Source organism: Apodemus sylvaticus, chromosome 21, assembly GCF_947179515.1.
Source record: "Apodemus sylvaticus chromosome 21, mApoSyl1.1, whole genome shotgun sequence".
Taxonomy (NCBI): Eukaryota; Metazoa; Chordata; class Mammalia; order Rodentia; family Muridae; genus Apodemus; species Apodemus sylvaticus.
The window spans coordinates 50,016,690-50,032,245 of record NC_067492.1 but is presented as its reverse complement, the minus strand read 5'-3'; the positions used below and the strand labels follow the sequence as shown (position 1 = coordinate 50,032,245).

Below are 15,556 nucleotides of genomic sequence, written 5' to 3'. Positions count from 1 at the left end.
CAGGCACACTCATGATACACAGACAAGCATCCATACACAAAAAATAAATTTAACAACAACAACAAAAAGACTGCTTTATGGTATACAAACACTTGTCTTTTATAGAAAAGAGAAGTTGGTGATTCAGAGGAAGTATTTTCTCAAATAGCTTTAGTCTAAACTGTCAGGTCCAAAGGAAATTCTAATTCCTCAAATATCTAGAAACTACATCAACCTGAACTATTAGGAGGCTTCTTGGTTTCCTCCTAATAGTCCAGCCAGTATTCCTCAGAAACCTGTCAAGCCAGTTGTCCCCCACAGGAAGTCATTTCCCTTACCTCTGGCAGCCTCTCGACCACTGGCTCCCCAAACACCCGAGTGCCTGTTATGCATTTCAAAGTCCATGCTGCTACGCTAGCACCCTAGTCAGTCCTCTTCTTCCATACCTGAACCCCATCTAGCTCTTGGGCTTCCCTCTATAGCTGGCTAGTTTCACTATTCTCCCTTTTATTCCTGCGGCTTTCATTATGCTTCTCTGCCCTCTGCTGACCCCAGCAGCCTGGCCTGCATGCTCTACTGATCACGTGCAGGCTACTTCTTTCTCTGCTCTGGACTCCTCCAGATGCCGCGAGCTGTTCTGTCTCTCATAGCTACAATAAAAAACCTCTTTGACCATACAATCATACATGTTTATGGAGAACAGTCAGGTTGTCAGTTTCTTCATCATCTGTTACAAAACACTATCATTTACTATGCATCTCACCTTCTTTGCACCTCTTTCCAAAATACCATCAATATCCTCATCAGTGATCTCACTTTCCTTTGAAGCAAACACATGTGTGGCTCCGTGTCGAATCATTTGAAGCATTTCATCTTTCCCAATTTTGTTTAGGTTCTGATCTACAAGCCTCCCTGAAAAAAAAAGACTGTGTTATATTTTATTGTAGGGGGAAGAGTGGATACTAAATCTGATTCTCTAATTGGTTCTTGATTTTGTCAATAAAGAAGGCAGAAGCCAATTGTTGGGGGAAAGGAAAAATGGTGAGATTTCCCTGTCCCAAGAGGAAGAGAAGGGACACAGGGAAGGAGATCTTTCAGCCAGGCTTTGGAAAGAGGGGAACACAACAGTGACATAAGGGAACCAGCGGCCTCTACCACAGGCAGTTGGGAGAAGTAGGTTAGCTGATGAGAGCCCAGCAATCCTGCTATCTGGCTAGTTTTAAAATAATAAAACTGTCTGGTGTTTTCCATCTGCGGAGTTAAGGTGGGCAGGAGGGAAAAGAGAGAAGACAGGTGGTTGTTGGCAGCTTGGCAAAGCTAGCTGAGAGGAAAGGAGGCAGCGTGCTTTTAAAACATTGTATTAATTAGACTTCATTTTACTGTAAATTTTACCCATTTCTGTTTACTGTTAATTTACAAATGATCAAACTCTCTGTTGTGCTAAATTTAATGCTACATTTTCAGCTGTGTACATTTTTAAATATTCCTAAAGCTTACATATTATATATTACCTACTGTATATTGGCTCAATAAAATGTTTTTGAAGAATATAGTATTTGAGGTATTTGGAAATCAAGTTGCTGAGCGAAGTGGCACCCAGAACTCAAGAGACAGAAGCAGGATTTATCTGTAAGCTCAAGGCCAGCCTGAGCTATGTAGTGAATTACAGGACAGCTACAGCTATATAGTGAGATCCTGTCTCAAAAGCAAACAAAAACAAAAAAAGAAAAGAAAATCAAAGTTGAGAGAAAAATCTCACAAATTTTAACATATTTAAACCTTATAAACATAAGGAATTTCATATTGGAAGGATGTTATTGATCAACTTTCCCAGTCAGCTTTTTCTGAGAAAACTAAAACACAAAAGTTTTTTTATGTTTAGATTTATAAAAACGGGTGCTTTTAATCCCAATAAGGAAAAGCAGAGGCAGTATATGATTGAAGGCCAACCCAGTCCACTTAGCAAATTCTAAACCAGTTAGGGCTACACAATAAGAACACTGCATTAACTGATTAATTGATTTATTTTTTAAAATAACAAAAGAAAATATCTATATATGATAAACTCAAAAGCTTTTGAAAATTAAGTTTGATCAACTGGTAGGAATTAAGCCAATCTTAATTTGTGTTTTCACAAATATAAGCAAAAATGTCTGCCTAAAAGCTGATCTGGTACAAGAACTTGAAGTTTCCTTCAATTCTGCCAAATAAAGTTCTATGGCTACAGTTTAAGAGTCTCCCTCCTACTAAATTATAAAGTTCCTTGAAAATAACACTTTGGCCCACTTAGTCTCAAAGCTAATAACAATGCCTAGCATATGACGTCACTTAGAAAATAGTTCCAGACAAGAAAAAAGTTAACATACTTTTTTTTTTCAGTATCCTCAGTGCTTATAAATCACTACAGCTCAATTTAATATATGCTATGCTGAACATCATATATATTATCCCATTAATTTTTAAAAACTATGTATTACCTTTATTTCCACTTAAGTGAAGTACGAAGTTGAGGTTAGAAGAAAACTGCTGGGGAGTAAATACTAAAATTAACTTACCCAAGCTCAAAACTCATTACCTTAATGGCAAAATTAAAGTTTAAAATATCTGAAATATAAACCTCCTTTCTTGGCTGTTAGCTGGACTCCAGGTGCTTGAAACCTCTCCTAGAGCATAAGACTGAAACGTGCTGCTGTCAATCCAGCTTAGGGAATTATCTAAAGTTCTAGGTCTCACCTTGTTGAATGACTATCGAATCCAGTCTGAGTTTCATCTCCGCACGTTCTACTATTCTTTCTTCCACAGTGTTATCAGTTATAAAGCGAAACACTCGGACAGTCTTCGTTTGTCCAATTCTATGCGCTCGGTCCTAGCAGAATTAAATTATCATGTTATTTTGAAAATAGTTAAAAAGTGAAATAATGCTGGCCGGTGGTGGCGCACACCTTTGATCCCAGCACTTGGGAGGCAGAGGCAGGCGGATTTCTGAGTTCGAGGCCAGCCTGGTCTACAGAGTGAGTTCCAGGACAGCCAGGGCTACACAGAGAAACCCTGTCTTGGAAAAAAAAAAAAGAAAAAGAAAAAAAAGTGAATAAAAAAACATGTGCACTGAGAAGCAAAATTAAAATAACAAAAATATGATACTAACAAGCAAAACTAAAATATCAGTTTGATAATCATTTCATTCACTTGAATTTAGTTTCAAAATCTTTTTCTACATCAAATTAATGAAATCTTGTCACTTATTAGGAAAATAAAAAACATGAAAAAATGTCCTTCACAAATGATATAAAAATCATATTCAAATATTACTCAATTAGCTAAATACACTCAATCAAATTAATTTGAATGTTAATTCTGTTTAACTTCTGGTAAATTCACAAGCCACATTCCTCCAACAAAACACCCTATCTACGAAGCTGGCCAAAAGGCTCAGTGGTTAAGAGTACTGGCTGCTTTTAAAAAAAAAAAAAGGTTGGGAATTAAAAGATTCCCACATATGGATTAGATGCCCTGTTCTGGCAGGTGAGTGTACATGCAGCAGAACAGTCGTACACTAAATAATTTTGAAAATAATTTTGAAAAACACCTTATTTCTAATAATTTATCAATTTCCCATAACCATCCTTACAAAGAGTGTAAGAAAAAGCGACTAGTGCAGATAAACACCCAATACTCTAAGTCAGATTTTGTATAATCCCCATTAGTTTGTAGATCCTGAATTTTCTCAGCTTTAAAAATCAACTTCCTCATTTAGCCAGACACTCACAAAATGGGCACAAAATTTAGGCACCCCACGTGGCAGGTTAACTATCAGCTCACAAACTGATTTCCCTTTTCTCTTAAAGCACAACTACACTCATTTACTGACATGCTCATTTACCAGAGTATTCAAAATACTTTGACAAAATTCTATTAAGTGACAGTGAGTGCTCAACTTGAAATCTTCTACAACCTTCCACGACAATCAAGGGCTAACACAAAGGAGGTGAGAGAAAATTAAAGAAGGAATCTAGGAGCCAGAGACTGGAGAGGAATGCCATTGTCTGTATACAACATGCCTACTGCAGGCATCGACCCACAGCAGTTGTGGTTACCTGCACAAAATCGAGCCCATCAAAATTCCAGCTGTTGAGACCCATTTCCCTAGCCAAGGAGCTATTGGCAGGGAACTGCTACTGGGAGAAGGGAGAATCTTTTTTCTTTGGGTATAACCAGTGGTAAAGTGCCCTTGCTCCAGTAGAAGAGATGGCCTCATTCACATATATATATATGTATATATATATGTATGTATGTATATATATATATATATATATATATATTTGCAATAATTGATTCTTTAAAGGGAGTTGGGGGAAGAAGTTGAGAAGGGAGAGATGTATTAGGATGAATCTAAGAAGAGTAGGCAGGGGCAATGGGAGATATATATGACCAAAATAAAATATTAAGATATTATATAGCTATAAAAATAAAGCAAGCTGTGGGCTGAGGAGGTTATAAGTGGGTGAATACCTTGCGGCCCAAGCCTGACGACCTAAGTTCAATTTCTGAAAACCAGATGATAGAAAGAGAACTTCCCTGAGTTGTCCTCTGACCTCCACTTATACACCACACCAGGCAGAAATGTGCTGACACTTTCTAAATAACTAAATTTTTTAAAATTAAAAGTTCTAGCACATAAAATCAGGATATTTATAAAATGAATATATCCTGCCTAAGACATCTATTCAGCTCACACAGTATTTACTTATCTCTTACCATAGCCTGAAGATCAACTTGAGGATTCCAATCTGAATCATATAAAATTACTACATCGGCAGTGGCAAGATTGATGCCCAGACCACCAGCACGTGTGCTTAGCATAAATACAAACTTTGTGCTATTTGGTTCATTGTATGCATTGATGGAGTCCTACAGAAATAAAATAACAAGTGTTAGAATTTTTGTTATATTTGTTATAGAATGGATTTTTTTTCTTTTAAGACAATTTCACTGTGTAGCCCTAGCTGGCCTGAAACTCACTATGTAGCCTGACTCCTGACTCCTGAATACTGGGTTTAAAGGTACTCTACACATCTAACACTGGTGGGATATTTTTCATATTGCCCACGCTGGCTCAAGCATCTGCTCCTCCTGCAGTTACAAGCAGCTGGGACTATAGGTTTATACCATCACAACTAGTTTAGAAAGTTACTTTATCTAGGTCATTGTAACACATACCTATAATCAATCCCAACATTAAGGATCATATTCAACTACACACTTAATTTCAGACTAGCCTAGATATATAAATCCCCATCTGATGTGATTGGCTCAGTAGTTTAGAGCACTGGCTGCTCTTTCAGAGGACCCTGGTTTGATCCCCAGCACCCATGGAGCAGATCACAACCATCTGTTACTCTAGTCCTCCGGGTTCCAAAGCCCACTTCTAGCCTCCTTGGACACCAGGAACATACAAGGTACAGACAGACACTCAGGCAAAACACCATCACACAAAATAAATTTTAAAAGAAAAATACATATTTTTTTAAAAAGTCAAATATAATACAAACATGTATTAAACTGGTACGTGCTAATGGAATATAAAAAATAAATTGTTTTATCTGACTTTTTAACTCCCCATCCTTTTGTACTTACTTGTCTCTCATCATGGGGTGTCTGTCCATCCAACCTGCAGTACTCATAATTTCTCCACATGCAATAATCTTCCAAAATGTCTAATACCCTTGTCATCTGACTAAAGATTAGTACTCTTGAACCTGAACATAAGTATAAATAACCCATTATCAGAAATTTCTAACATAGAAATTTTTATTTAAAAAATTTAACACTAAAGTAAGACTAACAAATTATACATCAAGTTCCAAATTAGTTATTAATTAAAATTAGTAATTAAAAGGATAAAAGTGACATCAATAAATACCCAGGCCAGCCATTCTACACCTATCTTCCATTATAGAACAAAAAAAGTTATCAATGTGTATAGTATACTAAGGTCTGCTTTAGGAGAGTGAATCATTAGCCTGTTAGCTCATTTATATTTAAAAGCTATATTCCACCACTGCACATTTTTTAATTTAAACATGATTCCCTAAACTCCCTAACACTAAATCCCTAGTATTCTAATTATGGGAACCACATTTTAACTTAATAGACCATAAATATGTATCAATTCACTAACAACTACAAAGGTCTTTTTGACTGTCATTATCAAGGTCCATCTATTGGTATAACCAACTGTGGAGATTTGAATATGCTTGGTCCAGGCACTCTTAGCAAGTGTGGTCTTGTTGGAGGAAGTGTGTCACTGGGGGCCTGGGCTTTATGACCCTCTTCCTAGCTGCCTGGAAGCCAGTCTTTTAGCCTTCAGATGAAGATGTAGAACTCTTAGCTCCTCCAGCACCATGTCTGCCTGGATGTTGCCATGTTCCCACCTTGATGACAATGGACTGAACCTCTGAACCTATAAGCCAGCCCCAATTAACTGTGTCCTTATAACTTGATCATGATGTCTGTACCTTTGTTCCTTCAAAAATCATATAAGTCAGGCAATGGTGGCACACGCTCTAATTCTACAAAAGGAAGGCAGAGGCAAGTAGATCCCTGAGTGAGAGGCCAGCCTAGTCTAGAAGGAGTTTAAGGACAGCCAGGATGACACAGAGAAGGCCTGTCTTGAAACACATTAGAGAAATTTGAAAGCTTACTGTACTCTTGATATTATAGAAATCTGTTTCTTTTAAGACCGGTATTTATCTTTAAAAGCTATATAATATACAAAACCACTTTAATGAGGTATTTCATTTCAATTCATCTAAGAGAACTATACCTATACACATACAATCCAGACATAGCCATTCTCATACAAAAAAAATTAGAATACTGTAAATAGAAATGTTTTGAGTACATATAAATAATATTTAATATTTTATACTCCATAAAAGAAAAATACCAGGAGCTCAACATCACTGTCTTAACAAAGTATCTGGGAAATGTGAATGTAGGAAAGGCATTCCTGGTATCTTATGAAAAAGATGAAATTTCTAGGAAAGCTACATGAAATTGAATGGTAGCTATTCTGCATGTTTACCAACTTCTATAAAAATTAAGGCCTAAATTTCGGGGAAGAGGATTTGGCTGAGATTTTTAGTTCTTTTAACATTTAACACTTCAACTTTTTGTTGTTGTTGTTGTTGTTTTGGATTTGGTTTTTTTCGAGACAGGGTTTCCCTGTATAGCCCTGGCTGTCCTGGAACTCACTCTGTAGACGAGGCTGGCTTCGAACTCAGAAATTCGCCTGCCTCTGCCTCCCAAGTGCTGGGATTACAGGCGTGCGCCACCACCGCATGGCTAACACTTCAACTTTAAAAACTGTTAAAATAGACATTTCAAAGTGTTGTGTTTCATCCTCTTAATACTAGAATTTTTAAAGTTTTCGTTACTTTTCAATTTAATGCCAGTAACATAGATACCTTGTTCTTTTAATTTAGGGAGTAGCTTGTCTAATACCACCATCTTGCCACTGTTGGTAACTAGATGCATATCTGTTGTGTACGGTGGACCAGGTTCAGCTCCATCAAAGAGATATGGATGATTGCAACATTTCCTCAACTGCATCAAAATGTTCAATAGCCTCATTTTGTCCATCTTCCCTGCTGAGTTTAATATATCTATATCTTTCATTAATATCCGAGTATACCTATTAAAAAGAAAAATTGTTTAATGCCTGACACATTGCAGACCTAATCCCCTCACCCACCCCAACCACAAAATACTTAAGAATAATCTGAAAACTGATTGTGAAATTTGCTTCCAATGATCCAAGAATAAACAGGTACAACAAAGATTTAAAAAGTTTCTCATGTTTGTACAAAAGCAAAAGAAAAATGTATGTCTCAGTTTATGTGGTGCTGATGCATTAATCCAAAATTTTGTGCATGTTAGATAAACACTAACACCTGAACTACATCCTGAGCCATCATATTTTTGTTTTGTTTCAGGAATCTTAATTCTGTCTACTATGTCTTCATGACTGGCCAGAAAAATGCTGTATTTTTTAAATATAGAAATTATGATTGTTTTAAGTGAACTTAGGGCAAAATTAAGTAGAAGGATATATGGCTCAATGTTAGTATAACGAAACTAAACCTCTAGTTTTTATCACTTGTCCAAAATAAACAGAAGGCAGACCCACCACCAAAATAAACCTGGGCAGCAGAAAGCACACTGCAAGCCAGTCTGCTATGTTCACTTGCCTCCTGCCACCTACCTTTTAGTGGGCACTGCATTAACAGGTTAAGCCTAATCAAGTACACAGAAATTCTAAAGACACAATTCAGTAAATAAAAGACTGCAAAATGAAAATCTGGGAACAACAATATTGTCAAGCGTCTCAGAATACATACCATTCTCTTTGCATTTTGCTAAGACCCACATAGATTTTTACTTCTTTCTTTGGAGGCAAACTCTTTTCAACATCAGCTTTAATTCGACGAAGGAGGAATGGACGCAAAACCTTAGAAAGGGGAGAAAAAGGATAACCTTATCTGCAATACTGACATTTCAAAATCTTAAAATTATGTGCCAAATACATAGAAACAATGTTTGAATAACAACTATTTTTAATATTTTCCTGTCCAAAACACACCATTTATTACTATTGCATTACTGAAGGGTAACAATACAATCTCATTTATTCTATATGTGGATTTTTATATAATACTTGCTATATTCTCATTAAATACGAGAAAAACAAGGTCATGTTTTTAAACTGTTTTCAACATTGCTAATTCATGCTGGTTTAAAAATTAGTTACTGAAAAAACCAAATCCAAAAAAAAAAAACAAAACCCAAGCCAAGCAGTGGTGGCGCACCCCTGTAATCACAGCACTCTGGGAGGCAGAGGCAGGCGAATTTCTGAATTCGAGGCCAGCCTGGTCTACAGAGAGAGTTCCAGGATAGCCAGGGCTATCCAGAGAAACCCTGTCTTGAAAAAACCAAATCCAAAAAAAAAAAAAAAAATTAGTTACTTGAACACATACTGTTCAACACTGCTTACGAAATGGCCAGCCCACATTAAGAGCTGTATGACTAGCTTTTAAATAATTACCCATTACAAAAGCATTCAATGTGGCAAGTATAAAAAACCCAATTCAGTTCGGTTCAGTCTTATAAAAGGTAACATATCCATGTAGTCAGAACTACAAATCCTTGAGTCCCTCCCAGTTCTTTCCTAACAGTAAGCAATATTCTTTCTTTTTAAACAGATCAGTTTCACCTCTTATTTTTAGTTTTATATAACACATTATTTCTATATATTACCACTCATAACTTTTTTATTCAATGTTTGTGATTGGTATCTAGGTTTCAAAAAGTACTAGTTCTTTTTATAAAATATAAGTTTTAGTATAACAAAACTAAAAATTATTTTTTTTACCTTCCTTGTAACTAGTTTTACTGGCTTATAAAAATAATGACTATATCACAAAACAAATTTAAAATGGGTGAGAAAAACCATCCTCAAGTCTTGTCTGATGTAGCATACAGCAAAGCTCGGCCAAACACCAGCTACTGCAAAGGCAAGAAGACTTCAGTTGCTGGGAGGTGGTGGTGCACGCCTGTAATCCCAACACTTGGGAGGCAGAGAAAGGTAGATTTCTGAGTTTGAGGCCAGCCTGGTCTACAGAGTGAGTTACAGGACAGCCAGGGCTACACAGAGAAACCCTGTCTCAAAAAAACAAATAACAAAAAACAAAAAACAAAAAAAAAAAAAAAAAAGAAGAAGAAGACCTTCAGTCCCACTCAGCTCTCTTTAAGACTGTCCAGCTAAATACAGCTTGACAAGCCCAGGGAAAGTCAGGCAAGAACTCACCAGACTACCCACAAACTCTGAAACTATTAAAATGCAAGTTATTGAGAGAATTTTGTAGAGAGTAAGGAAGTTATTTTGTATATATTATTATATAACATATAGTTGATAAATTATTTCCAAGAATACCAGGATGAGTTATAATTTTTTATTATTATTGAGTGTATCTGTGCATGATGTACCTGCTATGACCCACACTGGAAGTCAGAAGCCATGTCAAATCAGTTCTCTCCTTCTACCTTATGTGGGTGTCAGGGATTTAACTGGGGTCACCAGACCTCAAAGGAAGCACCTTTCTGCAACACTGATGCCTGTCAGCAGCCTCCCAGGCTGACTGCTCTATGTCCCTTTCACCATAGGGTCATAGTGGGGATTTCAGAATGCAAGGGCAGAAGGACAAAGGAGAAAATACCACTTCTGTTCTCTTCTTCCTTGAGGTGATAAGCATTTCACACTACTCTGAGAAAAACTAACAAAGATACCAAAACACCTGACTGCTGTGTAGGCACTTGAGCATGCTTTAGCTACAAGGGCCTAGGCATTTACTTAAAGGAAAGCCATGAAGGAGAGGGCAAGAGGTGAATGTTAGAAAGGAATTGGTACCAGGATTCCTGTGTCTCATTGTTCATCACTAAGATTTTATCAACACTCTAACCTTTCAAGATTTCGGTCCTTTAAATAAGAAAAACCTAAACCATATTTAAATGCTTGACTGTTATCTGAATTAAAAGTTCCTAGGAGACTATTGCTACTCTCAGATATATTTAACAAAAAGATCTCAATACACAAGAATTTAAAAACATAAACTATGTCTCAAACATGAAAACAGAAGTAAAGTATCCACTGACACCAGGAACCATGCAAAGTATATATGTTTTCAGTCTTTGTGCTTATGATCCATTAAGAAAAAACACTTGAGTGTTCTGTAGGAAGGCCTATCAGTGAGAATGCTCAAAGGACTAAAGATGGAATGAATACACAAAGCATTCATTTGTGACTGAATGCTAGCCTCAGCCTAGATGCTCAACCAAAAAAGGGTGGGAGATATGACTGAGACTTAGGCTATGTAATTGGGAGGAGATTCAACTAGATATAGTAAAAACAATCAACAAAGAATAAGTGAAACTAATCAAATGTTTCCAGTATATTTATGTAAAAGTAAAATTAAAGCTGGAGTATTCTGAAAAGGATAGGCTGTAAGGAAGCAGAGATGAGCAGAGCGTGGTTTATCTTCCAGGGAACTTTTAACATGTTTACAGACGTTTTTATTGTCACAAATGGCATCTAGGAGGAAGTGTTAGGAACTACATATATAGTACACAATACAACCTCCTACCTCTACATATTATCCAGGCCAAAATGTGAACATGTGTTTAAAAGCACCAGTATAGGTCAGGAAAGAACTTCTAGTACATGGTTACAGTGTCTTGCTTGAACCTGACAGAGTATGCTTTTCTTCCTACCAACTTTTACCTATGACCTTCTACTTAAAGAAACTGAACTATGCACTAGCTGTTTTATGTACACTCACTGTATTTAGAGATAGGTGTATCAACTGGTCTTTTCAGATATCAACTTGTCAGATCCTAAGCTTTAAGAAGTTACCTAGTCGGGCTGGAGAGATGGCTCAGAGGATAAGCAGTGCACTTGACTACTCATCCACAGGTCCTGAGTTCAATTCCCAGCAACCACATAGTGGCTCACAACCATCTGTAATGGGATCTGATGCCTTCTTCTGGTGTGTCTGAAGACAGCTAGTGTACTCACATATATAAAATAAATAAATATTTTTAAAAAAAGTTATCTAGTCTATCATAATCAAGTACTGTTTTATCCTTTTCACTATACCTTTTAAAACTAAGAGATTACTTTACTTTCTTCACTACATTAAAAGTCCATCCTTAGTTCTAAAACTAGATACTAGACACTAAAACTATCAAACTATCATCTCTCTAATATCATTTCAAACAGTGGACTTTAATTTCAAACATATACACACACACACACACACATATATATACATATATACTATATAGAGATATATCTATATATAAACATATATATACACTATACCATACTTCTGTTAACAGTAAAACAATGAAAATACTTTCCTATTAAAAGCATGTTCTAACCATACTTACCATATGAAGCCTCTCAACTAGCTTTTGATCCCCAAGGCAATTATTTGTATCAAACCAGGAATCAAAATCCTAGGTCAACAAGGAAAAAAAACATCATAAGGTCAAAGATTAATCACAAATGCCTCGAAGTGTTGGTGCACACCTTTAATCCTAGCACTTGGGAGACAGAGGTAGGTGGACTTCTGAGTTAAAGGACAGCCTGGTCTACAGAGTCAGTTCCAAGACAGCCAAGCCTACACAGAGAAACCCTGTCTCGAAAAACCAAAACTTTCAAATCTGAATATACTTTTTCCACACACATTTCTGTTCTTTGTAAAATAACCCTTAGCTGGCTGGTGGTAGCACATGCCTTTTATCCCAGCACTCAGAAGGCAGAAGCAAGCAGATCTCATGCGTGTGAGGTCAACCCTGTCTACAGAATGACCAGGACAGCAACAGCTAAACATAAAAACTCTGTCGCAAAAAAGAAAAGAAAAAAGTAAAAAGAACCCTTAATGTAACAAAGCAAATGACTACATTTATAGAACTTGTTTATATGAATGTACTAACATGGGTCTCTACAAAGCTCTCCCGCCCACTCCAGATGCAGGAACAAACATTCAAAACTCAACTCCATCTAGTGTGGCCACTGCAATTACTAATTACACAGACTGTCGATACATGAACTATTTTCTGTCACACAGCAAAAAGGTAACTACTTATACCATCATTTCGATTATGTAACTAATAAAGACTAGGTTATTACACGTTAGTAAAAAGTGAGTATGATGTTCATTGCTCATTGTCAACTTCACAATCTAGAAGCCCTGGTCCTCCCAATACCTGAAGGGGACTGCCTTGATTACATTAACTGCCCTAAAAAGACCCATCTTAAACTGTATGACCAGTCCCTGGGTTGGGGGATTGTGTATTGTTTAGAATAAAGGAAGAGAACTGAGCAGTTAGGATACATTTTACCACACTGTCTGCCTTCTGATTGTGAGAGAAGTATGATCAGCTACTGCCAGCACCTGCCACCTTGTACCCTTGAACTGTGACCCAGAATAAACCCTTGCTTCCTTAAGCTGATTTTGTCAAAGTATTTTGCCACAGCAACATGAAAAGAAAATAAGACAAAAAGGTTAAACAAATCCCTCCACATTTGAAGGCCATCTCTTAATGTTAAAACACAATGTGTAAGATATACAAAGAAACTTGAAAATGCTTAAAAGCAAGCCTTTAACCTAGAAGCCCTGAGGCAAAGTTAAACAGCCTTGATTGCTAAACAGGAATATGCCAACCCAGATGAAGAAACTGGTGGGAAATGACATTAAAGCCAAGGCTCAAAACTGAATAAATTCTCAGAATACAAAATCAACTTAGGTTAGTAATAGGCTAGCTACATAACAATAAAAAAATTAATGACCATATCAAACAGTGTTATTATTAAAATATAGGCATTAACTAAAATATTATTAACCAGGAAAAGAGAAGCTTACATCAGCTGAATTAAACACATCTGGTAACAAAAAATTCAGAAGTGACCAGAGCTCGTGCAGGTTGTTCTGAAGAGGCGTCCCTGTTAGCAACAGCCGATTTGTAGTCTTGAATTCTCTCACTATTTCTGACAACTGAAAGAACCAAAGTCCATTATTAGGACATCCTGAATAAGTATCAAGTCCTCAAACACAAAAAATGTTCATATTAAGTATCAAATTACCTTAGATTTTTCATTTTTTATCCTGTGAGCTTCATCTATAACTAAGTATCTCCAGTTAAATTTTTTGAACACAGACTTCTCTTTAATAAGCATTTCATAAGATGTGACACACACATCCCACTCCCCTGGTAATAAAACATCCCTGACAAATGCAGCCTGTAAAAAAGAAAAAAAAAAAGATTACACCACTCTACTCAATTATACATTAAATTCACTTAAGTAATCAAAAACAAGAAAGGAATGAGAGTATTAAACAGTAGCTATTAAACAAGCATTTAAAGCTACCATCCTACCACCGAAAAAACCTCGTTATCACTTTAATGTCAGTTTTAACTTAGTTTCAAAAAGTTGAAGTGAATCACAAAATTCCATAGCCTAACTTTAAAAAGCCTTCCCAAGGTTGCACGGTCTTGCCACCCTTAGCAAGCAGGGTTAAGGAAGACTTGACAATTGGCAGTAGATGTTCTCATTCCTTTGATTTGTAGATGTATTAGCACATTACTGCTATTGTTCTTATTTTACAGATAAGGATATGAAGTAAAAAGGCAGAAGTAGTTGACTTCCCCAAACAAAAATTGACTTGGTAACTTAAAATAACCTACATAAATTACCTACTGAGGAGCAAAAGACATCTAGACTGCTGCGGGACAGACTGATCAGTCATTAAGAATACTTGTTCTTATAGAAGACTAAGATTGAGTTCCCAGCATTCATACAGTGGTTCACAACCATCCGGAACTCTAGTTCCAGGGACTTGACTCCCTTTTCTGGCCTCAGTAGAAACCACACATGCAGGCAAAGTACCCATAAATATAAAATAATATTTTAAAATTTTAACCTAAACTAAGTATAAAATCATTATAATACAATCATTTGATCAATGAATACAATTGATTATCTCCAACTTCTAAGTCTAAGTTCTTTATTCTTTTTTTTTGGTTTGGTTTTGTTTTTGGTTTTTCGAGACAGGGTTTCTAGCCCTGGAACACTCTGTAGACCAGGCTGGCCTCGAACTCAGAAATCCGCCTGCCTCTGCTTCCCAAGTGCTGGGATTAAAGGCTTGCACCACCACTGCCTGGCAAGTTCTTTATTCCTAATAGTGTCATTATTTCCATGACTTTGTTCCAAAAAGATGTGGCAAAGAAGTCAATAATTTAACTCATATTTGTATCATAACTAACATTTAATGATTACTATTCTAGGACTATTACTACTGTACTCTAATCTAGAAATCTGGCCCCTCAAATTTCTAATGATTTAACATAGTCAACAAAACAAGCTAATATTTCCAAATAAATTATCTTGGACTTTATACAATGACTTTCAAGGAGAGAAACAAACTGAAAATAAAATTAAGAAATTCATATAGTTTTCTAGTCTTTAAAGCCTTCTCAGTAAGATTCTTGAATAACCACACAGTATTATAGTTATAAATTTCTAACAATTTGTAAAGATCCTCTCTCCAGTTATTTCATAGTATTTTTTTTTACACAGTTTAAAAACTTACTCTTTGCTCTTTATCTCCTATTAAGCAAACAGACCTAAGTGTTGGTACCCATCTCTTGAATTCACTCATCCAGTTGTGCAATGTAGACTTGGGAACCAAAACCATATGAGGACCAGGAATATTTCTATAGTGTTTCATGTATCCAAGAAGAGAAATTGTTTGAAGTGTCTTTCCCAAACCCTAAAAAAACAAAACAAAACAAACCCCCCACAACATTAAAAAATTTAAAGATTTAATTAATTACATTAATCAAATTAATTAAACAATTAAAAACATTCTTCCATACTTATAGCCCCATCATCCATAGGAACATTTAAATGAAATGCTGAGTATGAGATAGCATGACAAGATATACTGTTTGTCTAAGT

General features: G+C 36.2%; 1 protein-coding gene across 1 annotated transcript in view; it reads right to left on the bottom strand.

The window, feature by feature from the left end:
- Nucleotides 1–15,556, bottom strand: part of Smarca5 (SWI/SNF related, matrix associated, actin dependent regulator of chromatin, subfamily a, member 5) — a 39,836-nt gene that overhangs the window by 11,298 nt on the left and 12,982 nt on the right. The window contains exons 6-15 of the mRNA XM_052166164.1: nt 15,189–15,368; nt 13,682–13,837; nt 13,461–13,592; nt 11,983–12,051; nt 8,379–8,488; nt 7,446–7,672; nt 5,614–5,735; nt 4,735–4,887; nt 2,713–2,845; nt 743–891 (exon numbers count right to left, since the gene is read on the bottom strand). Of these exons, the coding sequence (XP_052022124.1) occupies nt 743–891; nt 2,713–2,845; nt 4,735–4,887; nt 5,614–5,735; nt 7,446–7,672; nt 8,379–8,488; nt 11,983–12,051; nt 13,461–13,592; nt 13,682–13,837; nt 15,189–15,368 (1,431 nt within the window). The remainder of the gene's footprint in view (nt 1–742; nt 892–2,712; nt 2,846–4,734; nt 4,888–5,613; nt 5,736–7,445; nt 7,673–8,378; nt 8,489–11,982; nt 12,052–13,460; nt 13,593–13,681; nt 13,838–15,188; nt 15,369–15,556) is intronic.